Here is a 27,279-nt window from a genome sequence, read left to right as displayed (position 1 = left end):
TGGTAGGTCTTGGTGAAGGTGAGGAGATGGTGCCAGGAGGTGAGGAATCTCCTAAGATGGCAGGGAAGTGGACTATTTGGGATTTGAATCCCAGATCTGACTGCACAGCCTATGGTCTTTCCAAGGCAACCTGGTAGGCCTGGTGTTCAGCAGGACCCTGGGAGCCGTCTCTTCCCTTAGGCTCTACTGAGCTCTGCAGGTCTCCTGAGAGCCCAGCCATGACAGCTCACCCACCCTTCCCCACTTCCCATTCCCTTCCTCTACTGTCTGTTCCTTACAGTAAAGACGACTTGAGTCGTGTATACGATGTCCAGCCTGCAATTCAGGTACTGAATCCTCTGGGCCAGTTTTTCTTTCCAAGTCCGGACCAAGCCAAGGAGGTCATCCGTGGCCACCACCTAGGAGAAGAGAGCTGCAGGAAGCAAGCTGCAGGAGGGCCGCCTGCCTCCATCTGAACCACAGGCCTCTTGATTCGATGGAGGCCCCTCACTTGCAGGGAGGGCCCTAGGAGAGTGGGCGGTGTTGGCTGGCTCTCTCGGGCAACTGCAGTGGGGCAGCAAATCCTTCACTGACGGGGCATCAGGAGTTCTAGTCCTGGTTTTATGGGTTCATTCTGGGCAAATGATTTGAGTTAGCTCAACTTGGTCTCCCCATCTGTGTGGTGGGACACAGAATGTTCCTTGGAATCTCTTCTAGCTTTGACGCTCTTAGAAGGAAATGTTTGGCCCCAAATGGCCACGTTGTGTGTGAGTGAAATGACCACAGCCTTTCTGGAAAGTGATCTAACCATTTCCACAACAAGCTCAGATACACACCCCCTCAAGCAGCAATCCCACAGACCCTGCCCCCAGGTGTGCAGGAAAGAACGTGTAAGGACATTCACCTTTACATGCACCCACACATCACTTGTCAGTCCTCACACTTGGTCCCCTGCATTGTTCACTGACCTATGTACATGACCCAGGCCAGGAGGTGCCTTGGCCTCTTCTGCTTCCTTCATTTCTAGTGCATTCTGAGTCCTAACCATTCCCCCGCTACTCAACTCTGGAATTGGAAGGTGTCCCTGGTGGTACCTTGTCCAGGCCACAATTCTCTGTGCTTCAGTTATGACACGCTGCCTCACTCTTCCCTCCCTCCCTGCCTTTCTGCACACAGCAACCTGAAGCCCCTCCATGTATGTGGCACTGAGCATGTGAACCTGGCCACACCTGTCCATGGTCCCCACTGCCTTCACCATGCAACTGATACATCGTTCCCATCTCCTGATCACTGTTTTGCAGAGGTGTCCAACCAGTCTCCTCCATCAACACAGGATTGCCTGCCCACCCAAGTTCAAGTTCCCCTGACCTGGCCAGAAGGCTGTGAAAGCCTTCCCCTGTCCAACACTCTGACTCCACAAGAAGAGGGCAGTGAGGGGGTTGGAGAGGTGAGGAAATGCAGGAGAGCAAATGTTTCTGCTCTGGAGAGGCAGAGCTGTCCCTAAAGGGACTGATAAAGAAGTCGTGGCAGATTAAGCTGGTTTCCCCCTGTTCCCCAGGGGTCATGCAGAAATAACTGCATAAAAACACAGAGGTCACAGGGGCTCTGCAAAAAAATGAGAATAATATGAGGGATGTGTATTCACTTAGTGCTTTGTGGATGTTTGAACTTTTCTCAAGAAGCATGTGTTACTATGCAAGAAAAAGCATAGAGACTAAATGTCCTCTCAGTGCTAACAAACATGAAACCTCAACTCAGTCACTGAAATGGAAGAGAAAAGACAAAGCTTGGTGAGGAAGGAACATCCCATTCAAGAAACCTCCAGTTGAGACATCTGGTTCTCGAGTGCCTGGTTGAGCTGTTGGGAAAAGATTGCCCGGGGAGGCCGGGACAGACGTGGAACAGGGAACAGAGATGTGTGCTGGTGGCAGAAAAACAAGCATGTAAACAACGTAAACATCCAGAGACCTGATGTGCTGATCCACACTGCTCTAATTTGGACATTTTAACCAGTAGTAACCGTAGAAAACAGTAGTAACCAGTTCATGTGCAATGATCAAAATGAGCAAATGAAAAATCAAACAAAAAGTGGTTGTTCAGAAGGCAGAGTCCTGCCTGCTTCTGTTTTTCCTCTAGGGCGGAGTTCCAATTACAGGGAGGGAAGCCTGGTGACATCAGCAGGGGAGTGAGGTCAGACTGAAGCCCCACGTTCACTGGACTCTACATGCTTGCCAGGGAGGGGCTGGGGCGAGAGAAGGTGGCTGTTTTCTCTTCTCTTCCTTAATTCCATTGGGTCCAACAGGGGTTAAGTAGGAAGGCTCAGAGGCCCCTCTGGAGCTGGAGAAATCTTGACAACAGATGTAAATTTACTTTCAGTTTGATTCTTGTATAATGGCATCTTTACTATTCATAGCTTAGCAAATACTGGATACTTACTTTTTTATCTCCCTTTGAGTTTCGACACATTTCTATTTTCCTTTGAAGCTGTTCCAGAGACGAATTCAATCCATCTGTTTGCAGATTGGATTTTGCAACCTAGAAAAACCAGAACTTCCAAGGTTTGTTTCTAGAATACTTATTTTTTTTATTATTTTTTTAATATGAAATTTATTGTCAAATTGGTTTCCATACAACACCCAGTGCTCATCCCCACAGGTGCCCTCCTCAATACCCATCACCCACCTTCCCCTCCCTCCCACCCCCCATCAACTCTCAGTTTGTTCTCAGTTTTTAAGAGTCTCTTATGTTTTGGCTCCCTCCCTCTCTAACCTCTTTTTTTTTTTTTCTTCCCCTACCCCATGGTCTTCTGTTAAGTTTCTCAGGATCCACGTAAGAGTGAAAACATATGGTATCTGTCTTTCTCTGTATGGTTTATTTCACTTAGCATAACACTCTCCAGTTCCATCCACGTTGCTACAAAAGGCCGTATTTCATTCTTTCTCATTGCCAAGTAGTATTCCATTGTGTATATAAACCACAATTTCTTTATCCATTCATCAGTTGATGGACATTTAGGCTCTTTCCATAATTTGGCTATTGTAGGAAGTGCTTCTATAAACATTGGGGTACAAGTGCCCCTAGGCATCAGCACTCCTGTATCCCTTGGGTAAATTCTTAGCAGTGCTATTGCTGGGTCATAGGGTAGATCTATTTTTAATTTTTTGAGGAACCTCCACACTGTTTTCCAGAGCAGCTGCACCAGTTTGCATTCCCACCAACAGTGCAAGAGGGTTCCTGTTCTAGAATACTTGTTTTGATCAGCAACATATTCAGCAAAACATTATCTAAGAGATGAATTAAATATTGGAAAAATGAAATTGGTGGGGGGAGATGCACAATGTTATCAGAAACTAGATCAATGCAAATGTAAAAGTTTTTGTTTTAGGGGTGCCTGGGTGGCTCAGTTGGTTGAGCGTCCATCTTCAGCTCAGGTCATGATCTCACAGCTTGTGAGTTCGAGCCCCGCGTCAGGCTCTGTGCTGACGGCTCAGAGCCTGGAGCCTGATTCAGATTCTGTGCCTCTCTCTCTCTCTCTCTCTGCCCCAACCCACTGGCATTCTGTCTCTGTCTCTCTGAAAATTAAATAAACATTAAAAAATTTTTTTTAAGTTTTTTTTTTTTTTTTTTTCTGTCAAACAGATAAGGTTTAAAAATAAAATCGACAACCCACAGTAGTGGTTGAGGGTATGAAGAAGAACACATTCATGACCAGCTGGTGACGAGTTGTCTGTATAAGCCACCTGGAAACATGTGAAGCCTTAAAACATTCATGCTCTACCCCAGTAATTCTAGCTCTGGGAGATACCTTACAGACATAATCAGAGTTCCCTGTGCAAGAGTATTTATCATATCACTGGCATAATAAGTGAAATCCAACAACTATTTCTCCAAAAAGGATTGGCTAAGTAAAAATGGCAACACATTCAGGAGAGGGAAGCCAGAACAATAGTGTTTTCAAATAATCTTTAAAGATTATATAGCTTACAAAATTGTATAAAATAGAAAGAGGCTGGATTTTGTGTGTGTGTGTGTGTGTGTATGTATGTGTGTGTGTGTGTATATATCTTTTATATATAATATAATATAATATATATATATATGTATATATATATATATATATAATCTTTATATGCATAGAAAAAAGCCTAAAAATAATTCAAAGTCTTTCCTGGCTTTATTGAGATATAATTGACATGTAACATTATATAAGTTTAAGGTATACAACGTATACCTTATTATAAAGGTATAATTTGTATAATTTGACATGTGTATATATTGCAAAATAATAGGATATTGGATTAGTAATCAAAACCCTCCTGACAAAGAAAAGCTCAGGACCTGATGGTTTCATGGGTGAATTCTACCAAACATTTAAAGAAAACTTCACACCAATTCTTCTCAAGCTCCTCCAAAAAATAGAATAGGAGGGAATGGGGGCGCCTGGGTGGCGCAGTCGGTTGAGCGTCCGACTTCAGCCAGGTCACGATCTCGCGGTCTGTGAGTTCGAGCCCCGCGTCAGGCTATGGGCTGATGGCTCAGAGCCTGGAGCCTGTTTCCGATTCTGTGTCTCCCTCTCTCTCTGCCCCTCCCCCATTCATGCTTTGTCTCTCTCTGTCCCAAAAATAAATAAACGTTGAAAAAAAAAAATTAAAAAAAAAAAAAGAATAGGAGGGAATGTTCCCAAACTCATATTACAAAGCCATCACTACCCTGCCACCAAAGTCAGGTAAGAACACTACAAAGAGGGTGCCTGGGTGGCTCAGTTGGTTAAGAATCTGACTTGGGCTCAGATCATGATCTCATAGCTCATGAGCTCAAGCCCCACATCGGGTGAGCTTGTGCCCTGCTTCAGGTAGCACAAGCCCTACTTCCAGGGAGCATAAGCCCCGCTTTGGGTGAACATGAGTTCCATTTTTGGATGAGCCCTGTTTCTCTCTCTCCCACCCTCCCTCTCTCTGTCTCTCTCTTTCTCTCCCTTCCCCTCCCCCCTCTCTCTGCCCCTCCAGGGATTTTCTCTCTCTCTCTCTCTCTCTCTCCCTCTCTATTGCTCACTTGCTCCCTCTCTCTCTCTTAAAAAAAAAAAAAATAGAACACTACAAGGAAACTACAGACCAATATCCCTTATGAATATAGATGCAAAAATCCTCAACAAAATATTAGCACCCGAAATTCAACAGCACATTAAAAGCATTGTATACCACGATCAAGTGGCATTTACCTCTGGGATGCAAGGAGGATGGTTCTACAAATGCAAATCAATCAATGTGACACCACATTAATAGAATAAAAAATAAAAATCATTTTGATCAGTACAATAGACACAGAAAAAGCAATTGACCAATTGGTCTATTCAGATTTCCTATTTGTTCATGATTCAATCTTGGTAGATATATTTCTACAAAGTTATCCATTTCTTCCAGGTTATCTAATGTGTTGGCATATAATTGGTAATAGTCTCATGATTCTGGTATTTCTGCGGTATTAGTTGCAATGTCTTTCATTTCTGACTTTATTTGAGTCTTATCTCTTTTTTTTCTTAGTCTGGCTAAAGGTTTGTCCATTTTATTTATCTTTGAAAAACCAGCTCTAGCTTCATTGATCCTTTCTATAGTTTTTCTGGTCTCTATTCCATTGATTTCTGATCTGATCTTTATTTCCTTCATTCTGCTAACTTTGTTTTTTTTTTCCTAGTTCCTTGAGATTTACAGTTACGTTGTTTATTTGAGATCATTGACCTGGGTTCACATTTTGAAATATAAAAACAATTTTTTTAATGTTTATTTTTGAGAGGGAGAGACACAGAGCACAAGCAGGGGAGGGGCAGAGAGAGAGGGAGACACAGAATCTGAAATGGGACCCAGGCTCTGAGCACAGAGCCTCACATGGGGCTTGAACCCACAAACCCCAAGATCATGACCTGGGCCAAAATCAGATGCTTAACCAACTGAGCCACCCAGGCACCCCTGAGCTAGGTTCACATTTTGGCTCTACCATTTAAGAGCTCTGTGTTCTTATCTAAGTCACTTAGTTATTCTCGGCCTCAGTTTCTTTATCTCTAAAGTAGGAATAAAACAGTACTTGCCTCCTACAGTTCTTGTGAGGACTAACATTGCTAATCAAAATAAGTCAGTTATCAGGATGCATGGTGCGTAATAACTCAATGAATCCTAGAGGCTACTATGATTTAATCTCTGTCTTCCTGGCTGGAATTTAAGTTTCATGGGGGAGAGCCCACAGTGGTATCCCCAGCACTTGGGACAGTGCCTGGTATGCAGGTGTGTGTGTGTGTGTGTGTGTGTGTGTGTGTATGTGTGTGTGTGAGATAAACATCTACCAGGTAAAAAGTGAATCTGTTCTACCTCGCTCTTGATGTTCACTTGCAGATTTGTCAGCAACCGCTGGATTTTCTCTATGAAAATAAGGTCCACAGACAGGTTATGAAATTTGCTTTCAAACTTCTTGATGACATCATTGGCCTGTAGAGAAATATAAAAAGTAAAGGAGGGGGCCGCCTGGGTGGCTCAGTCAGTTAAGCATCAAATTTCGGCTCAGGTCATGATCTCACAGTTTGTGAGTTCGAGCCTGCGTCTGTGCTGGCAGCTCAGAGCCTGGAGCCTGCTTTGGACTCTGTGTCTCCCTCGCTCTCTGCCCCTCCCCCACTCACACTCTGTCTCTGTCTCTGTCTCTCTCAAAAATAAATAAACATTAAAACAAAATAAGAAACTAATCCTTTTTTTAAAAAAAGTAAAGGAGGGAGGTTTACTTGGAACTTATGAACTTTGGAAGCAGAGGGGGACAGGCTCAATTTTTTGGAAAGCTTGGGGCTTTCCAAAAAGTTTGGGGCTTGGCAGGGCTCATCAGGCAAAGTACAAGGGCGCCCCGGATGCCTGGCTGGAGGTCAGAGGCAGGGCTCCCCAACCTGGTCCAGGTATTCATTCTCCATCTTCTCCATGTTGATCATGATTAAACTTTCAACAAACTCTATTCGAGAAGCTTCCTTCTCCAGTCGATGACACAGTGAGTCAATTTCTTCAGCAGAAAAGTTGCCTCCGTCAGAAAACAATCTGAAAATAGTTTGGGAGAAAGAAAAGGCACTGATGAGACATGAAACTTCCCACCCATTCCAAATCTTGTGGTCGACAAGGCTTTAGATTAAAAGTTTAAGATCATAGAAAAACAAATGCAGGTGATTCAAAGATAGAAGCAGTGAAATAACCCAAAAGTCCTTCAAGGGATGAACAGAGAAACAATATGTGGTATGTACACAAAATGGAACAGTATTCGGAAGGAATGAAATTCTGACACGTCACATGGGTGAGTGTTGAAGACATTATGTTAACTGAAATAGGCCAGACACACAAAAGGACAAACATTGTGTGATTTCACTTATACGAGGTACCTAGAGAAGTGAAATTCATGGAGACAGAAAATGGAATTGTGGCTGTTGGGGGCCAGGGGGAGGAGAACAGGAGTTAGTGTTTAATGCGTTCAGAGTTTCAGTGTATAAAGACGAAAAATTTTGGAGATGGATCGTGGTGATGGTTGCACAACAATGTGATTGTACTTAATGCCACTGAAATGTACACCTGAAAATGGTTAAAATGAACAGTTGTACGTCCTATATATTTTGTCACAATAAAAAATGGAGGGGAAATAAGACCACTTCTCAATAGAGAAAGCCCAGTGTCCACAGAGGCCCCGACGCTGGCTCCCACCTGCAGTGCTTGATGAACTCGATGTTGGCGTAGTGAAGCTTGCCCAGGTTCTCCTCCAAGTACTGGCGGAAGCTGCGCAGGGACACCTGCACGACGTCGATGTAGCTGAGCAGCTCCTGGTGCAGTGTGCTGCTGAGAGTAACCAGCCTGGGAGACACAGGAGGGCAGGATGATGATGTGGGCGTGGCAGGGCAGCCTGGGGGCGCTGCTTGAGCTCCACTGCGGTGCCCATCTGTGGGGCTACCAGAACCACTGCCATGTTCTTCTGGGTAGAAAAAGAGGCTTCGAAGGAAGCTCAGAATGCCAGTGTGTGCAGGGCACAGTGCGGAGCTCTCAGTGTGCTGGGTCAGAGGACATCCCTCTCCTCTCTCTGGCCCTTGCCATCAAATGACTAAAGGAATCCCTAGGTCCAACTGATCTGGCTCCTTCCTGCAGCACAAACTTTCTCTCTCACTCCTGCGCCTGGTGTTCTCCTGAGGGAGCACCCTGCAAGTTCCCTCTTCACCTTTAAGTCCACCCTAACCAGCGATCTCTTGTGTACCTGACCGCTGTCCAGACACCTGTGAGGGCTCCTCACCTGTTACCTGAGGTCTCCCTAAGCACGCAAGGGCCTCCATCTAAAATCCCTGAATGGCTTCCTTGGGGCCCTTTGCTCTGCCGTGAGCATATCCCCACCTCGAGCTGGGCCAGTGCTCCTTGCTGAGGGGGAAAATTCTGTCTCCTCTTCACCTTCCTCCATCTCAGACCAGGAGGCCTCCTGCAGGAAGTTCGTCCCGATTTCCCTTGATGGAAGTGGTCTCTCCCAGCACAGACATTTCAGGGCAGGTTAGTAGCATCCCTGCATCCTGAACATGTGTGCCCTTTTCTCCCTAGCTGCTCACCCAGCCCCCAGCCCCCTGTCCCCGGACAGACAGTTCATACAGTTAGACTCACTTGTGTGAAGAGGAGAGCTGAAAAGAGAAGGTTGCTGTGGGGCCTGGCAAATGGACTCTTTTATCCACCAGGGAGGAACCACTCCTTTGAAAGCAGCCACCTGGCTGAGATTCTAGGGCTATGGGGCCAGAGCGGTGACTCCCAGGGCCATACCTCTGGCTCTTTGTGGCATTCAAGAAGATATGCTCCATGTCGTAAATCTTGCGGCGGAAGTTTTTGCTCTTTATGTTTTGCTCTTCTTGGAACCGGTAGAACATCAGCCTCTCCTTCCTCAGCGTCTCCATCACCCCAGCACAGTGGCTGTCCAGCTGCTCTTGATGAAGCAAGAGCTCAGCTGGAAAAGAATGAAGGAGAGCTGAGGCCCTCTGGGATCCCAAGTCACCTCAGGACGTTCCCCTCCTAGACAGTGACAGCTGTCCTTGCCAGGGGTTGGCTTGGGAATGGGTGCAGATCTCAGAGAGGCCAATCTGACGCTGCCCCTGGGTGTCTAACTAGAGAAGAGGCTGTCCAGGCTGTGTGAAGGGAGGTCTCTGCTGGTGAAGACACCTGGAAACAGGTGGGATGGGTGGACATGTTGGGAAGGGCAGGGATTGTGGTGAGAGGCTCTGGAGAAAACGACCGGCACAACACTGGGCAGTCAGAGTTTATTGCTTTAAATCAGTGGCTACTCTTTCCAGGAGCTTGAATTCCAACAGACTTCTACGGTGGAGTAAACAGAACCAGGATTTGGCTTCAAAGGCTCCATCATAGGCCTTTAAAACTGACAGATAGTTCCAGGTCAGTCCACCCTACCTCCCTACTGCCCACAGTGGTGAAAATTCTGTCCTCCCAGCCATGCCAAGAATGAGTGCAGTGACTCTGGGGCATTGTTTCTCTGACCTTGATCTCCCAATCACACATTGGGTCAGGGAGCCAGGGAAGGGCAAGAAATAGAGCATCTCAATTTATATTTAGTTTTAATGCACATATTTTCCAAATGAAGACAATGAGGTTCCAAAGCCAAGCAGGTCTCCCAAGGCCAAAAGCATTGGGACTCCAGGCCAGGCTGTCTGTTCCCACAACTCTGTCACTGCTCCAGGCAGGAAGAGTTTGGGTGGGACCATGTGTGGTCTCTCTGGGAGCTGGAAGGGTCTATGAAGAAGCTTGAATTGTGACATAAGTGAAAACCAAACAGGGTCATTGAGGATCCAACTAAAAGTGTGCCACCCCCTAAAGGGGACCTCTGCCTAAGAGAGAAATGGCACCTCTTTTTAAGTCATAAACTATAAGCTAAAATTAATGCCTACCACTTGCTCAAGATTCCTCACTGTTCCATTCCAGGGAGAGTTGATTACCACCAACAATATCCCCTTCTGCAAGCAAGGGAGGGATCAGAGAGGTCAGGTAACCTGTTCAGAGTCACATAGCTAGAGAGGTTGAGCCTGATAGCTCTGATTCCTGAGCTACAGGAAGCATCTGCTATGCAGGTATATATCTGACAGATGTGTGAGCAGATCTGAGATTCACACTGCTAAAGCAGGACAATAACCTTCATTTTAGCATCTAAAAGTCCTGTTTTTAAAAGAAAATTTTTTAAAAATCTCAAATGTGGGTACCTTCTCTGCCAGCCTTGGAGATGGAACCCTCACACAGGAGCACCTAATGAACGCAGAACTGTGGTGGCACAGACACCAGCTGTCTGGGGCAGGGTGGCCTTTCCCAGGCTGGGTCTGTACCTGCTCTGACATTGTGGATGTCCTTTTCAATCCACTCAGCTCTTGGCTTGTGTAGGTGCAGATGCAGCTCTAGTTCTGAGTCCAGCTCATCAATCTTGGTGGCCACAGTGACCTGGGTTTTGAGGACACGTTGGTCAAACCACTTCTCTAGGTGCTCGAAAAAACCAGCTCGAAGTCTGAAGGAGACACCAGTGAGGGTCAGCTCTGCCAGTAGCAGTGGCCACAGAGAGAGCTTCCATATTGTTATATAAAGCATTTCCCTCTTTCACTTCTTATTTCCTAACTACTTGATATTCTTTTGTCTGGATGGACCATCATTCATTTAACCAGATCCCCTTCTGGCAGACACTTTATGGTTTCCAACCATTTGTTCTTCAAAAAAGGCTGCAGTGAATAACCTTGTATATAAGTCAAGCGTAGAAGCATTCCTGTAGGATAAATTCCCTGAACTGGAATTGTTGACTCAAAGGCTAAAATACATATGTGGTTCTTGAAGATATGGCTTGACTGCTTTCCTGGCAAGGCAGTCTGTTCCTATTTCTCCGCCGCCTTGCAGTGTATTGCCGAACTTTTGAATTTGACAATTTTGTCATGTTATGACCAAAACTGGGCATATTGTCATGTGTTTAAGACTATATAATTCCTTTTTCTGCATACTATGCATTAATATATTTTTCCCATTTCTCTGTTGTGAAGATGCTCTTTTTCTTTTCAATCTCTTTATATGGGAGCTCCTTATATATTAGGAACGTGAGGTCATTTGACTGCAATGTGAGTTGCAAATACTTTCCCCAATTTATCACTTTTTCCTTTTCAAAATTTATGTATTGTTAAGAAGGCTATGTGTTGTTAAGGTGTTGGTTGTCCCCAGATTTATCTATAGATTCAATGCAATAACAATAAAAATCTCAGCAGACATCTTATAGACACCAGTGAGCTGATCTCAAGTTTATGTAGAAATACAAATGGCCAAAGATAGTTGAGGAGAAGACCAAAATTGGAGAACATACTCTACCAGATATTAAGACTTGATATAAAACTGCAGTAATCAGGCAGGGTGAGGCAGTAATGCAAGAATAGATACACAGAGAAACAGAAAGGAGGTGTGGCAGAGTCGTGGGGCGAGGGGAGTCTTCTGGGGTCAAGTGATTATCCATATGGTAGGAAATGAATCTGACTCCTATCTCACACATAAGCAAAATTAATCCCAGGTGGATTTTACATATAAATGTGGAAATGTAAAACAATAACATTTATAGTAAATACCATAGGAGGATATTTTCATGACCTTGGGGCAAGCAAAAATTTCTTAGATAAGAAAGAAAGTACACTAACCCTAATGAAAAAGGTTGATGAAAAGGACCTTATTACAAATAAGAATTTCCTTCTATCAAAAGATACCTTAAGAGAGTAAAAAAAGGCAAGCAAACAGAGGGATAAACATTTGCCAGGTATTTACCTAACAAAAGCCTCATATCTAGGATAGGTAACTTTCTCACATAAATTGATAAGAGAAAAGATTGACAACCCACCAGGAAAAAAAAAAATGGGCAGAAGATTTGACTAGACATTTCAAGAAAGACAACCAAATGTTCAACACTACTACACATACACCAGAATGGCTAAAACAAAAACTGCTGACAATATCAAGTGTCGATGAGGATGTGGAGCAACTGGAACCCTCACACACTGTTGTAAACTGTTAAAACAAAATCGCTTTTGAAAACTCTTTGGTGGGGGGCGCCTGGGTGGCGCAGTCGGTTAAGCGTCCGACTTCAGCCAGGTCACGATCTCGCGGTCCGGGAGTTCGAGCCCCGCGTCAGGCTCTGGGCTGATGGCTCAGAGCCTGGAGCCTGTTTCCGATTCTGTGTCTCCCTCTCTCTCTGCCCCTCCCCCGTTCATGCTCTGTCTCTCTCTGTCCCAAAAATAAATAAAAACGTTGAAAAAAAAAAAAAAAAGAAAAGAAAAAGAAAACTCTTTGGTGGTATCTTTTGGTTGTATCTCCTCAAGAGGGACACACATATTACCCTATCTCTCAACAATTCCACTCTCAGTTATATATCTAACAGAAATGTAGCCGTATGTTCACCAAAAGACTTCTACAAGAATGTTCAGAGTGGCATTGTTCCATTCCCCAGTGAAAAACAAGCCAAATGTGCATCAGTAGTAGAATGGATAAATAAAATGGGTTATGTATTTTTATAATGGAATACTATACAGGAATAAAAATGAGCTAACCCCACATTCAAAACTACATATGATGTCACTCATATGTGGAATTTAAGAAACAGAACAGATGAACATATGGGAAGGGAAGGAAAAATAAGATTAAAAACAGAAAGGGAGGCAAACCATAAGAGACTCTTAAATACAGAGAACAAACTGAGGGTTACTGGAGAGGAGGTGGTTGGGGGGTGGGCTAAATGGGTGACGGACATTAAGGAGGACACTTTTTGGGATGAGCACCGGCTGTTATATATAAATAATGATTCACTGGGTTCTACTCCTGAAACCAATACTACACTGTATGTTAACTAACTTGAATTTAAATAAATAAATTTTAAAAAATACATATGAATTTTACAAACATAAGGAAAGAATCCTGACATAAAAGAATGCATTCTGTATGATTCCATTTAAATAAAGTTCTAAAATAAGCAAAACTAATTCATAAGTTAGAATATTTGCTATCCTTGGGGAAGAGAGGGCAATGACTTGAGATGGATACATAAGGGGGCTCCTGGACAGTTGGTAATGTTCTATTTCTTGGGGGTACTGGTTACCAGGTGTGTTCCCTTTGGATAATTCATTGAGCTGTACATTCATGATTTCCATACTTGTCAGTATTGTATCCTTCAACATGCAAATACAATCAGTTTGATCCAATTTTTTTTTTTCTGGTTAGTAGCAAGGCCAGATGGCATAGTGTTTCTTTCAAAACTCTGGAATCACATGGTCTAGATTCATATCCTAGATCTAACCACTTCCTATCCCAGAGATCTTATCCAAGCTACTAACTAAGCTTCAGTTTCTTCATCTGTAAAATAGGCTAATTATGGTACCCCTGTCATAGTTATTGAGAGTATTAAGTCCTCTCAATGCATATTAGCTCTGGTGGTGATCCTTGCTTTTCTTCTTTAAGGGGAGAACAGAAAATGGACTGTGGCAGAGGAAGGAGAAAGGATGAGTTTCAAGTCAAGAGATGTTTTCAAGGTGAGACGATGCTGAGGTGAAAGAGAAGACTCCAAAAGCCTGACTTAACTCCTTCTACTCCATGCCCATGTATACACATAGGAGATAGACTAATCAGGTGATCTCTGTCTGGTAAGTCCTGTGATGATATTGTAGAGTCAGGAGTGCAGTGGAAATGCTATCCTAAAGCCAATCGTAAATTTCCACATTTGGTCCAAATTCACTCCCAGAAACTTGGGAGTTAGGGGAGGTAAATTCTCAGTGGTAGAATTATGGGTCATTTTTATAATTTTCCTTGTACTTTTTCAATTTTCTAATTGTCTGCAACTAATGTGTCATATAATCAGAGCCAAATACCATACTGATATACCTAGCATATATAGTTATATAATTACCCCCCCCCAAAAAAAAAGAAAGAAAGAAAGAAAGGAAGGAAGGAAGAAAGGGAGGGAGGGAGGGAAACCCTAAGGTTACACATATGCCAGGTTAGAATCCCAGAAATACCTTGCAGGGAAAGCACTATTTCTTATGTACAAGGCCCAAGCCAGTAAGGCATCATTGGACAGGTGAAGGGGGTCACTCTCACAGAAGATATCTGTAACTACAAATAATTACTGGAAATCTGTTATTTTTGTTTGTTTGTTTCTCATCTCTACCTTCAGTTACCTACACATTTTCTTTTTCCAGATGAAACTAGTCCAATCTTTTGTTATAATACCTCACCTTGTTAATAAAACTCAGGACAAGAGAATGAGAATAAAGGGTTTCTACTCACTGCTTCTTAATTCCTAAAACTAGTCTGGATGGAATTATCACTTGGTCTAGGAGGTTGGCACTGGAAGTGTCATTGATGAGAATGGTAGAAAGGTTGGAATTGGGCCTTTTGAAACTCTCTTCTTCTTGTTCCAGGGGTAGGAAGACAAAATAAGTGTGTCCGCTGGAGGTTGTGAAGGACTCCATGTCTTCACAGGAGATCTCCCCCAGATGCTCTTCCTGGGTTTCGGCCTATGCAGAAAACAAGACTTTAGACTTGACATCATCACACATACCTGGGGATCCAACCCAGGATATATCCTTGATATCCAACCCAGACTATATCCTTGATATCAGGGTTATGGATCTGTGGGTGAAAACCCGCCTATAATTATTTTTTGCCCATATAGTGCTTTCAAAATGGGAAGTTCTACAAATAGTCTAGATTTCTGATTTCTCTTAAAAATCAGAAAATCTGGCAATTCTGAGTCTCTCCATTACCACATGGCATTATTGTCTGGAGCTGAGTAATGACTGCTTAGTTTCCATAGACTGAATATTGGATGCTCTCCAAAATTCATATCCCCAATGTGTTGGTATTTGGAGGTGAGCTTTTAGGAGGTGATTAGGTCAGGAGGGCAGAGGCCTCATGAATGGGATTAGTGCCCTTATAAAAGAGACCCTGGAATGCTCCCTTGCTCCTTCCACAGAAACACGGTGAGAAGATGGCTGGCTCTCTATGAACCAGGAAGTGGGCCCTCACCACACACCAAATCTGCCAGAACCCTGATCTTGACTTCCAAGCCTCTAGAATTGTGAGAAATAAATTTTTGTTGTTTATAAGCTGCCCAGTCTATGGTATTCTGTTATAGAAGCTCCAAGGGACTAAGACAATAATAGTTCTCATCACTTGTCACTACTTTACACTTGGGTCTCCAGACCTCTTCCTATTACATGCCTGTGGGCATTTGAATTTGGGATCCCTGTTGCAAAACAAGTATGCCAATTCTCCACAGCAATATAGGAAAAGGGTCTTTTTCAATTTTGCAATTATGGCATTCAAGTTACTATTCTGTGAGTTGGAATGTGTTTTGAGGACAAGATTTATTAATATGAGGGTCACTTCCCTGCACTCCAAGGAGAGCTCTATCTGCCGACTTGGATGCGGATCTTTTGTGCTACACAAGAGAATGGGAAAAGAGGAGGAATGGAGAGACTAGGTTGGTCTATACTGTAAAGAGGAGCTGGGAAAGAGATGACCAAAAATGGACAAGGGAAGTCATACAGTTCACAGGTGAGTTCAGAGTAAGTTGCAGGGTAAGAGGTTAGGAGAAGAAGGTAAATTTTTAAAAGCATTGTTATCAGATAAGAATTGGATCCCTGTTGGCGGAAGTAAAAGATGTGCACACATGTGTAAATCCCCACAGAGACTGCACCACTGGGGACTCCAGCTTGTACTAGGGATATGGAGAGAGAGCCTAGCACACTTTCTCCATACACAGGAATGAATCCATTGTTGGCCTACCTCATCCATAGATAAACTCTCATGTTCTTCCTTTTCCTCCTCCTCCTGCTTTTCTTCCACTTCATGTTCCTCCTCTTCCTCCTCCTCCTCTTCCTCTTCCTTCTTCTTTTTCTTCCTCCTCTTCTCCTTCTCCTTCTTTTTCTCCTCTTCCTCCTCTGTCTCCTCTTCTTGAACCATCACATTTTCCTGGTTCTGGGATGGTTTTAAGGAGCTGTCTCTTTTAACTTGCATTTCTTCTAACCCCTGAATAGACTCCTCACTGGACTCATCCATCTCGTCACTCAGTGCAGATTGTTCCTGCTGGCTCGCTGCCATCTCTTCATTTAAGGAAGACTCGATGTCTTGATCTTCTCCTTCCATCTCTTCCGCTAGCCTGGATGAACTTGTTCCTGCGTTTTCACTGTCCTCACTTCTGCTCATTTCCACTTCAGCTCTCTGTTTACTCCTCCGTTTTCTCATACTCTCCTGGAAGAGCTTTTCCTGTGCTTCTGTTGATGACAAACCCCAAAGCACAAGGAAAAAAATGTTACCAAGGTCACCTGGATTGGGCCTACCTGGCCAACAAATGTACAGAGTGAAGTCAGAGAGGATCAGACTTGAATTATAATAGTGTTACCTGGTTCCCTGAATTTGAAAATGACTTCCCCATCCAAGGTCTACAAAGAAAAAACACAGGACACTGAGTGAGCAGCACTGCCTTTCCCAGAATGCCACTTCTAAGGGCATCTCTTTTAAGTAAAAGGACCCATCCCTCCCCTTCATCTGATACAGGCCTTGATTACTTATTTCACTGGGATAATCAGAGTATTCCCAAACCAGGGAATCAGTTTTCTTTAATCCCAAGCAGGCTAGCAAATCTTTTTATCACACAATAGGTGTTAATAAATAAACTCTCATTCTGACATTTTGGTAGTGATCTGGGGCAAAGAGCAAGAAAGTATAAATTGAGAGATGCAAACAGGCAGAAAGGAATCTGCTGCTCCCAGTGCTGGATGTGAACATACAGAATGAACATAATTTACATGACCTGGGAACCCCTTCATTAACCCTATAAATTCTGAATGAAGTCACAAATGTACTGTGTTGTGGATAATGTCGATAACATGACACAGTGTGGGCTGTAGAGTTTGCAGTCTGGATTTGAATCCCAGCTCCTTTCAAGCTGAGTTACCCTGGCCAAGTTCCTTAAGCCCCACGGGACTCAGTGTCCTCCCTTGTGACACGGAGATCCTAATGGCACCTAAACTTTAACCCAGGCAACCAGACTGATCTCAAAGCGCAGATGGTAAGCCCACCATTGTATAACTTGAGCTCCACCTTAACCTAGGTACCATATGAAGCATTTACTAACAAGTGGAACAGAGCTCCATCCAGAGAGGAAGGATTCTCTGAGGATCTGGAGACCCTGTATATACGAGAAAGCCTCATCTAGTTTCAGTGTTAACCACAAGTATTTTCAGGTCTGGCCATACAAGACTCCGGCTGGGTGTGTGGGAAAAAGACAAACTCTAGGAGTGTTGGACCAGGACATTCCAGGTATTCATACATTTACCCAGGGAGCATTCATTGTGTCTGAATCATGTGCAAGACACTGTGCTAAAGGCAACTGAAGCTGAATCAAAATTAGTGAGGTGTACCTGCCCTTCAGGAAATACCCACTCTGGATGCTCTGTAACTGCTGTATTTGACTGCAATAGATATACAAACACATCCAGACAGAAAATGCCTGAATTCAGAGCCCTTCAACCTCTTTTAATCTAAGCAAGAGATGGTCTCTTTTAGAAATGCCTCTAGCTTCTTCCTCCTTGATTTCCTGACAGATTCTCACTGGGCAGGAGTTAAGGAAGGTGTTCAAAGTTAAGGCAGATCAGAGCTAGAAGATATCCTCTCCCCTTTGCTCTTTGGTGAGGGGCTGGGTTTTTGCAGCCCTGTCCATACCTGTTCAAAGATCTCACGAACATAGAAATGTTGGCTAAGGGTGGAGCTGTAGGAGTTGAGTTCTCTCAGTGTGAGCACTGGGTACTCCATCACTTGGTTTGTCAGGGTCTTGTGGAAACACTCATACCTGGGAGGGGGGGAAGCAAGAACTAAGTACTGCAATCATTTGACAGCGCAATTTCATATCTGTGAATGGTCCTTACAGAATTATATGTACAAAGGCATGAAGACTTAAGGTAATTCACAGAGAACTGTTTTTAATATTGAGAAATTGGAACCAATCTTAAAAAGCTAATCAATTGGGAGATGGTTAAACCATTATGAAGCATCCATATTAAAGAATTCTACATGGATATTAGAAAATAGAAAGATATCTGCAGTTATAGATCTATTTGCATTGGATGATCTAGACTTTATTTTAAAATACTCTGTACGTGTATATATCCACATAAAATAATGTACATGTCTGCAAAAGGAAGATGTGGGCAGAAATGAGGGGAAATTTTCTACATGTTTGTATTGGTTAACTTTTTTTTTCTTTTACAAAGAACACATGTGTTTTAAAATTTGAAAAGGTAGTAGGAGGGCCCATCCCCTGACTTTAAAAAAAAAAATTTTTTTTTAACGTTTATTTTGAGACAGAGAGATGGAGCATGAACGGGGGAGGGTCAGAGAGAGAGGGAGACACAGAATCTGAAACAGGCTCCAGGCTCTGAGCTGTCAGCACAGAGCCTGATGCGGGGCTCAAACTCACAGACTGCAAGATCATGACCTGAACTGAAGTCGGATGCTTAACCGACTGAGCCACCCAGGCGCCCCCCATCCCCTGACTTTTAAACTACATGGCCCTGGGGTGCCTGGGTGGCTCAGTCGGTTAAGCGCCTGACTTTGGCTCAGGTCATGATCTCACAGTTTGTGAATTCCAGACTAGCATCGGGCTCTGTGCTGACAGCTCAGAGCCTGGAGCCTGCTTCAGATTCTGTGTCTCCCTCTCTCTCTCTCTCTCTCTGTCCCTTCCCTGCTCACACTCTGTCTTTGTCTCTCTCTCAGAAATAAACCTTAAAAATTTTTGAAAAAAAAATTAAACCTCATGGCCTTGAAATAGCCCTCCATAAACATTTTGGATCAAAGTTCTCCCTGGAAGCTTCTGTGTTGGCTGAAAGCAGACCTGCTAAGGACCAGTAGGAGATTCTCCAAAGCTAGAGGCAACATTTTCATCTTGAGCTTGCTAAGCACACCCTGGACTCCAAAGCAGGCAGCCTCTGACCTTGATCATGAATTTCAGGCCATCCCCTTCTGTCTTTTGGGGTCTGGCCTGCCTACCTGTGTTTCATATTCTTCAGAAAATCTTTGGCCTTTTCCAGGTGAAGCTTCAGTGTTTCCTCAAGGCTTTGCTGCCTCAGTTGGTCCAAGAGCTTATCAAGGTGGGCTTCCTGGGCCTGGAAGTCATCCCCAAAACAGGAAGAAGTAGATGCGAGTTACCAAAGCTCAGAGAGGGCATGTGAGTGGCATACAGAGACCCTGCCACTGCAGATGCAGGCACCCCAGGGCAAATGCAGGACTTTTTCCTATAAAAAGGGGCACCAAATGTGCCACCACATTTACCTTCGATATTCCAGGCTCTTCTCTCTGCCTATATTCTTCTCTGTCTACATCCCTGGAAATCCAGCTCAGATGGGACTCCTCAGGGACCACCTGTCCCTTACACCCACCGGGCCCCGGCAGGCCCCCACTACACCTTCCCATGGTGCCTGCTCCTTGCTCTCCTTGTCACCAATTGTATTTGAAATCAGATGCTGGGTGTGCCCCTCCACTCCCTAGACCTTGTGAAGGCAGGTGGGGTGGGGGCCCAGATCATCTCCTGGGGGCACAGGGTGACTGCTGTAAGTAAATGCCCCACACCCCTGGTCTGTCTGTCTCTTATGCACACTCTCTTACAAACACATTTGTATCCAAGGACCCATCACTAGCCCAGACCTGACTCAGGTATAGATTTCTTCCATGACCATCCAGGCCCATGACCAAGGTGAGCCTTGGTTTCTCCATCTGTGCAGGTTTTTTAGCTTGAGGCTTTTACATTTGAGTGTAAGATAAGTTTGGGGTTAATTTTTATTTACGATGTGAAGTAAACATGGTGGGATTTTTTTTTTTTTTTTTCATTTTCTTTTTCTGGCTTTGCCTCTGAATGCTGGCTAAGGTTACAGGCCACCAAACAGAGTCATCTGGGCGTTGACAACCTGGGTGTGGCCCTTTCCTCATTCCCTGCAGGGGCTCCCCTGGGTGCCAGGAGCCACACCTGTTCCTCCAGGATGTGCTTCTGCCGCTGCTGTTCCATCCTCTTCTCCAGCTCCAGCTCCTGCCCGGACAGCGTGCTCTGATGTGCCTCCCACAGCCTCACGGCCTCTTGGAAGTAGTTGAGGAGATCCGAGCTCTGACATTCTGTCTGCTTGGCCAGGTCCTCAAAGGATTTCTGCAGGGGCAGAACCCAGAGAAGGGGCCCAGGGTGGGGAGAAGGCCCTCCCTCATGGGGCTTCCTCACCAGCCAGTGGAGGTCCCACGTCGCCAAGGGCTGGCTGTCACTGCCTGGGCACCATCCTTCAGGGTCATCTTCCTGGATCCCACATTGGTTCACGGCCCTCCCTCCTCTGGGACAGCTTCTGGTCTGCCCAAAGCCAACCCTTCAGTTTGACTGACCCCGAAGTCCCATCTTTAGACCTGTCCCATGCCCACTGAAGTCCCTCATGGGAACAAGGAGAAATTTCAGACCTAGAAGAAAGAAGAAGCCATCCTAGACACCAGCTTGGGCCCTTGGGTGGGCCACACCCATCTCAGCCTGGGAACTTTTCCTTCTTTGGAGTTCCTTGACTCTCAGCATCTGAGCCAACCACCACACTTTGCTATTAAATCCTCACCTCTCCCCATTTTATAAATGTATTTTAGGCATTCATTGGGGCCAGGGGTCAGCAAACTTAGCCTGTGAACTGAATTTGGCCTTCGGTCTATTTTTGTTTGGCCCTGAGAGCTATGCATAGATTTTACATTTCTTAGCTGCAAAAAAAAAAAAAAAAAAAAAAAAAAAAAAAAAAAAAAAAAATCAAAAGAAGATATTTACTAATGTGAAAATTATATGACATTCAAATTTCAATGTCCACAAATAAATAAAACTTTACTGAAACACAGCCACACCCGTTCGTTTCCGCACGGCCCCTGGCTGCTTTTGGGTGACAGCAGCAGAGCGAGAATTTGTTACAGAGACCTGACTGGCTCACAGAGAACTGAAATATTTACTATGTGGCCCTTGCAGAAAACGTTTGCTCACCCAGCTCCAGACTCTAAGCCTCTTGGGGGCGGGGGCTTATTACCGCTCGTGGCCCTTCAGTGCCCAGACTCAGCAGGGGCTCCAAGGAGCACTCGCTACCTGAGTCCTGTGCAGCACGCGTGTCAGAGGGCAGCTGGGGTGTCGAGGATGAGCCTGGAGCACCAAAGGGGCTGGCTGTGCAAAGGGGGATGGACTCACTAGTAACAGGAAAGTTGAAGGCCCCCGGACTCCCGGTCTTCTCACAGCCTGGCACTCCGGGTGACGCCCCCTCCCCGCTCCCCAGCTGTGCGGGTCCCCAGCTACGCACGTCCAAGAGCTCCAGCTCCTCTTCCACCTTGCTCTGGAGCATTCCCACCATCTGGAAGAAGTATGGGCTCACCAGGCTCTCTGCCTCCTCCTCAGTGAAGGCTTTCCAGTCCAGCAGCTGCTTCTGGAGGGGAGCAAGGCCGAGCCTGGCTTAGGACCAGTGGGGGCTTGACCTCGGTGCCTGGCCCTGCTCCCCGAGGGCTGCCTCTCACCCACCCTCAGGGGAGACCCTCACAGCGGGGGAGATGGTCCATCTTTATGGTCCGCCCACCGAGGCCAGATGCTGTGTGCTGTCCCTGTTGTCTCACTGAGTCCCCTGAAGGTGTTCCAATTAGCCCCGTTTCACAGATGAGGAAACCGAGGCTCAGAGAAGTGAAGGAACTTGCTGGAGACCACACCTCTGGCAAGGGGTGGGGCCGGGATCTGAACTCAGAACCGACCTACCATAGACTCTACAGGTATAATCAGGCCTCGGTTTTGCTGCACGTCAGACCCGGCTCCTATTTCCTAAAACTGAATTATGTCAAATGGCAAGCAGCCTCTTCATATTAATAAAGCCTTGTTTTTTGCACAAAACCTACTATAAACCAATCTCCCCCAAAATGAAAACTTGTCCATAGTTGTATACTTCTGATGCTGCTGAATAGGAGTAACCAAGTGCCCTTCCTCTGTCAAGTCTAATATGCTCCTGGGGTGTGTGCTGACTTCAGCTTATCCCCTGCTGTGCCCGACAAAGGAAGGGAGGATGGGAACAAGGGTCAGCACCCAGGACTAACGGCCACTGGGCTCCTGGGAGGTCCCAGGCAGCAGGGGGATGGTCCTGGGAAGGTTCTCCTAGGGCAATGGTTTCCCTCCCTTCTCTCCCTCCAGGCTTTACTTCTGAGGTTTGGCGCCCTGATAAAGCTGAGAGGCATGTGGCTGCCCCGAAGGCCACAGAGCAAATGCGCAGCCCTTGGGCCCCTTGCAGACTTGGTCTTCTCATCGCCAGATAGGGCCGGGGACACCCACCCTGCAGGAGCTTGTAGGATTCAACGCGAGTGTCAGCCCACAGGGATGCAGCACTGGCCCCACACGGCACTGTAAAGCACTCTGCCCCCTGTGAATTCTGCTCACCTCCGAGTCTTGGTGGCAGAACAAAAGCTCTACAGACTCATGAGGGGTGAAGTAGTAGGAACTTGTTGGAGCCAGGATGCAGGGAGGGGACATATCGACAAAACATCTCCCTGCACCCCAGAAAACCAGGCATTGTAATCGAAGCGGTTTGTGAGTGAACTCACCGTCTCACTCGGTAACAGAGGCAGGTGGGGTGGACCGAAGGGCTGGGTGTGACAGCAGTGGTGGCGCTACTTATAAAAAGTGAAGCCCTGGAAATAACCTCCCCCCATACGACCTCCACTGAATAAATAATGTCAAGTGCTGTAAGTGGTACAGATGGTCAAGGTTGAAGTCTGACATGATCAGAGAGTGTACAACTTCATCCGTGGGGTCAGGGAAGTCTTCCTGGGAGGTCGTGCCGGGCTATACCTTGAGCGATGGGTGGGAATAACTGGGGGTGGGGGGTCCGGGAAGGGGGATGCCCAGAGGCCATTGAGGGCCTGGGGCACGCGAGGAGGCAAAGCAGGGGATCCAGGCTGGAGAGGGGCAGGGGCGGGCCAGGAAGGGCACCCACCTTGCATTCCTGCACGCGGGCCAGGCACTCCTGCCAGGTCTTCTCGTACTGCAGGCGGATCTGCATCACGCAGCCCATGTGGTAGGCATCTCCATGGGCAGAAACAAAACATGTCAGCTGCTCTTCCAGAAGGAAGAGGGGAGATTAGAGTTTCCCCTTTGCAAGCGAGGCAGTGTCTCCCTTTAGCGAAGATAACTGAGGTGAGATCATTGGCCCAGAGGCTGGAATCTCCTTCCTTACAAAGTCCCAGACAGCCCAAGATAAGGACCTCAAATGAGTTGTCTTTATCTGTTCTGAATCCATTCTAACCCTCATTCTTGACTCCGTTTCAAGGCTAATAAAACCCTTTTCAGATGGCTGTACCAAGTCATAAAACAAGGGTGCAAACTAATCAGAGTTTACAGATCGTGTCTGTGGTTAATTCCTTAAGTGAACGGACTAGCAGAACACTCAATGCTGACTGATTGATTTTCTCTCCTACGCTTCGACTGCTTCCCACTTTACAATCAACTCAGCACAACTCTCGGTATCGAAGATAAGCAGCTGATATTTAACGTTGCTGGCAGTTCTAGAAACTGAAAGACAGCACAAAGATGCTGCGGTGGTTGGTCTTTGACAAGGGCTGAGGAAGAGGACGGGGCGGAGGGAAGCTGGGGGTAGATTTAGGACCCCAGGGAGGGCAGACATGCGGTGGAACTGTGAGGAGAGGCTCTGAAGCTGGTTCCTCCATCCCCAGGGCAGCTTCCCAGGCCGGCACATCCTCGCCCTGATCTGTGCTTCCACACTCCTGTACCGCACTGACCTCTTCCCCCTCTGACCTCATCGTCTCCAGCTCAGAACTCTGCCCTGGGTTCCCACTCCCTCAGGACGAAGCCCAGCCTCCCCCACAAGGTCACGTGGCCAGCACAGTCTGGCCCCTTGGCATGTTCCCGCCTCACCTGCCATGTTCTCCTTTCCCCCAAAGCCCCGGCTCTGTCTTGCCCCTGAGCCTCCTCATGTGTGCTATTCTTCCTTCCTGGAAAGCTCTCCCCAGCCCTGGGCTTGGCTGACTCTAACTTGCCTTGCAGTTCTTGACTGGATGATCGCTTCCTTGGCAAGATCTTAAATGACCCTTAACCAAGCTGTGACCCCAGAAATACGCTGGTCACCTGTCTGCTCTGCTGTAACAGCCTGCGTGGTCTGACTTCTGCTCTGGACTGGAAACACCCAAGGGGTGATCCACCCTGTTGGTTACCAGGGCCCAGCACCATGTCCGTCCGTAGGAGGTGCCTGATAAATGCCAGCCATTGCTATCATCTAGGGTCTTGGGACACTTACCCTCGGCATTGTAAGTATATTTTTGCAATTCTTTTTTTTTTTTTTAATGTTTTTATTTTTGAGACAGAGAGAGACAGAGCGTGAGCAGGGGAGGGGCAGAGAGAAAGGGAGACACAGAATCCAAAGCAGGCTCCAGGCTCTGAGCTGTCAGCACAGAGCCTGACGTGGGGCTCAAACCCACAGACTGTGAGATCGTGACCTGAGCCAAAGTCAGACGCTCAACCGACTGAGCCACCCAGGCGCCCCTACCTTTGCAATTCTAAACCTGAGAGCCCTGGGAGCAATGGTGGGTACTATTAACCAAAGTACCCAGGTCAAGTGCAGGTGTGACACTTCATCAGCTGTGTGACTGTGGGCGGGATACTTCACCTCTCTGAGTTCTTCTCTATCACAGGGGGACAATGACACCACTGACATTACCAGTTGCTGTCAGCCCCAAAGGAGATGGAAATATATCTTCTAAAGCAAGGCTTGACAAACTTTTTCTATAAAGAGCTAGATAGTAGATATTGCCGGCTTTGCCAGCCATAATGTTTGTGTTGCAACTACTTGTTTCTGCTATTGTAGAGCAGAAGTGGCCAGACACAATATATAAGCAAAGGAGATCAGCTGTGCTCCAGTGAAACTTATTTGCAGACAAGCAGGGACCCATGGGTAGGAGTTTGAGGGCCTTTGATATAGAGCATTTTTAAATATTACCATTTACTATTGAACACTCTCCATGTAAGCCAGGCATTGAACTACAACTGGACTGCAGGCTGTAATTCTCATAGCAACTCCACAAGGTAGGTACCTTGATTATTCCTCTTGAGATCCCTATGTTATACAGGAGCAGTTTAAAGCCAAGAGATACCATGACTCCCCCAGGGTCACAGAGCTGGGACAACACAGAGCTGGGGGTAAAACCCACATCTCTCTGACTGCAAGAACACATGTTTGGCATCTCACATGCTTAGGATCTGACCCCCAAGCTGTCCTCACAGGAGGTCATTGGAGCCATTGCTCTGACTCCTTGTTGGGGTCAAGGTTCAGGGGTCAGAGTGTGTGGCTGGTGTGGCTGCCAGCTGGGCAGTGACCAGGAAGCTGTGGGAGGGAGGAAGAGGGCTCCACCAGGCAAGGTTTCAGAGATCCTACATGAACTCCCAGAGTTCACTCTTCCATCTACATTCCCTCCTTCCTCCAGGGGGACTTGCCCTCACCCCTGAATTCATGATAGACTCTCACAGAAATGACTGGCTACTACTCGAACAGAGTTCTGAAGAGACCCGAGTGGAATCCCACAAACCTCACTCACCGAGGTGCTTATTTAGGGAGTTGAGAGAAGAATGCCATTCAGCCAGCTGAGCTTTGCTGTAATTGGGGGGCAGAAGGTCACTGGGGAAGGAAGATATGACAAGTAAGCCACGCTTGGATAAAATGTTCACTTACCAGAATTGGTAGCATCTTCAAGGAATGTAGCCCCAGAGTAGTATCTATATAAATACTGAAGAAACAAATGATGTGCTGGGGATTCCTGATGCCAAAAAATATCACTCATAAAAGGTCTTTTTTAATATCAACAAGTCTGTTATTTAGAAAATCAAATTGAATTTTCCTAATGGGAAAAAAACCCAAACAATTCACATCACTTGACAAAGAAAGGAAGTCTACGTCTAGGAATACAATCCACGATAACGATATGAAATGCATACAAAGTTTATGCATTAAGAGAGTTGCTTAACAGTACTGTTTATAAGCACTCAAAAAATCATAATTAAATTTCATATCCAACAATAGGGATCTAAGTAAAGTACAGTGAATTCTCTTCTGAAGTCATTAAAAATAGTGTTGCAGGGGGGGCTCCTGGGTGGCTCAGTCAGTTGAGTGGCCAACTTCAGCTTAGGTCATGATCTCAGGGTTTATGAGTCTGAGCCCCACATCAGGCTCTGTGCTGTCAACCTGTCTGCCAGAGCAGAGACTGCTTGGGATCCTCTGTCCCCCTCTCTCTGCCCCTCCCCCACTTGTGCTCTCCCCAAAATAAATAAATATATTTTAAAAAATACTGTGGTAGGGGCACCTGGGAGGCTCACTCAGTTAAGCTTCCAACTCTTGATTTCTGCTCAGGTCATGATCTCAGGAAGGGTGAGATCTAGCCCTGCTCTGGGGCTTTGCACTGACGGTGCAGAGCCTGTTTGAGATTCTCTCTCTCTTCCCCTCTGCCCTACCCCCCAAAACCCCATCTGCCCCTCCCCTCTGGCTTGCTTGCCTTCGCTCTCTCAAAGAAAAAAAAATAGTGTGGCAGATTGAAAGATGGACAATATCATTAGCTCCTCCCATCAGTCTATTTCTCCACCCCTGGGGCTGGGCTTGGCCCCGTGATTTGCTTTGGCCAATGAGACATTAGCAAACAAGTGGAGACAGAGTTGGAAAGGCTTGGGTGTTTGCCTTGCCCTCTCCTGTTACAGGCAGACTCTGCCACCACCACCAGGCCTCCCAGCTGGGATTAGCCTCCTGGAGACTGAGAGAGCAAGTGGAAAGAACCTCAGCTGCCCCAGCCTACGCTCCAGATGCAGGAGTGAGGCCACTCTAGACCATCCAGGCCCAGCCAAGCCAACGCAGACCAGGGGGAACGCCTTGTGGGAAACAGCCCACAGAATAAGCGAGAAACAAGAAATTCCGGTTGTTTTAAGCCACTAAATTTTGGGTGGTGTTTAACGGTGTGGAAATGCGTATGGCTAGGAGGACTATATAATTTATTGCCAAACCAGGACATTTTTGACAATGGAGAGGGATTCTACTAATGATTATACTAGCACAAGACATGTAACCCAGGATGGTCTTAGGCACCCTACTTATTCACGGTGGGACAGTAAAGAGCAAAAGATAGCTACAAGAGTGTGCACGGCATCATCTCAAAGCTAAACATTATCCTGAATGCA

The 27,279-nt window shown here is 45.9% G+C and overlaps 1 protein-coding gene across 2 annotated transcripts in view; it reads right to left on the bottom strand.

The window, feature by feature from the left end:
* Positions 1–27,279, bottom strand: part of CCDC180 (coiled-coil domain containing 180) — a 64,592-nt gene that overhangs the window by 23,096 nt on the left and 14,217 nt on the right. For both annotated transcript variants that reach the window (XM_045468441.1, XM_045468442.1), the window contains exons 11-26: positions 25,656–25,735; positions 23,045–23,133; positions 21,377–21,499; positions 20,047–20,220; positions 19,074–19,189; positions 17,751–17,877; positions 16,429–16,468; positions 15,813–16,300; positions 14,310–14,539; positions 10,343–10,518; positions 8,781–8,961; positions 7,695–7,841; positions 6,899–7,043; positions 6,339–6,455; positions 2,416–2,514; positions 279–398 (exon numbers count right to left, since the gene is read on the bottom strand). In XM_045468441.1, coding sequence (XP_045324397.1) covers positions 279–398; positions 2,416–2,514; positions 6,339–6,455; positions 6,899–7,043; positions 7,695–7,841; positions 8,781–8,961; positions 10,343–10,518; positions 14,310–14,539; positions 15,813–16,300; positions 16,429–16,468; positions 17,751–17,877; positions 19,074–19,189; positions 20,047–20,220; positions 21,377–21,499; positions 23,045–23,133; positions 25,656–25,735 — 2,452 coding nt within the window. The remainder of the gene's footprint in view (positions 1–278; positions 399–2,415; positions 2,515–6,338; positions 6,456–6,898; positions 7,044–7,694; positions 7,842–8,780; positions 8,962–10,342; positions 10,519–14,309; positions 14,540–15,812; positions 16,301–16,428; positions 16,469–17,750; positions 17,878–19,073; positions 19,190–20,046; positions 20,221–21,376; positions 21,500–23,044; positions 23,134–25,655; positions 25,736–27,279) is intronic.

Source organism: Leopardus geoffroyi, chromosome D4, assembly GCF_018350155.1.
Source record: "Leopardus geoffroyi isolate Oge1 chromosome D4, O.geoffroyi_Oge1_pat1.0, whole genome shotgun sequence".
In the NCBI taxonomy this organism is placed as follows: Eukaryota; Metazoa; Chordata; class Mammalia; order Carnivora; family Felidae; genus Leopardus; species Leopardus geoffroyi.
This window is presented reverse-complemented; position numbering and strand designations above follow the sequence as displayed.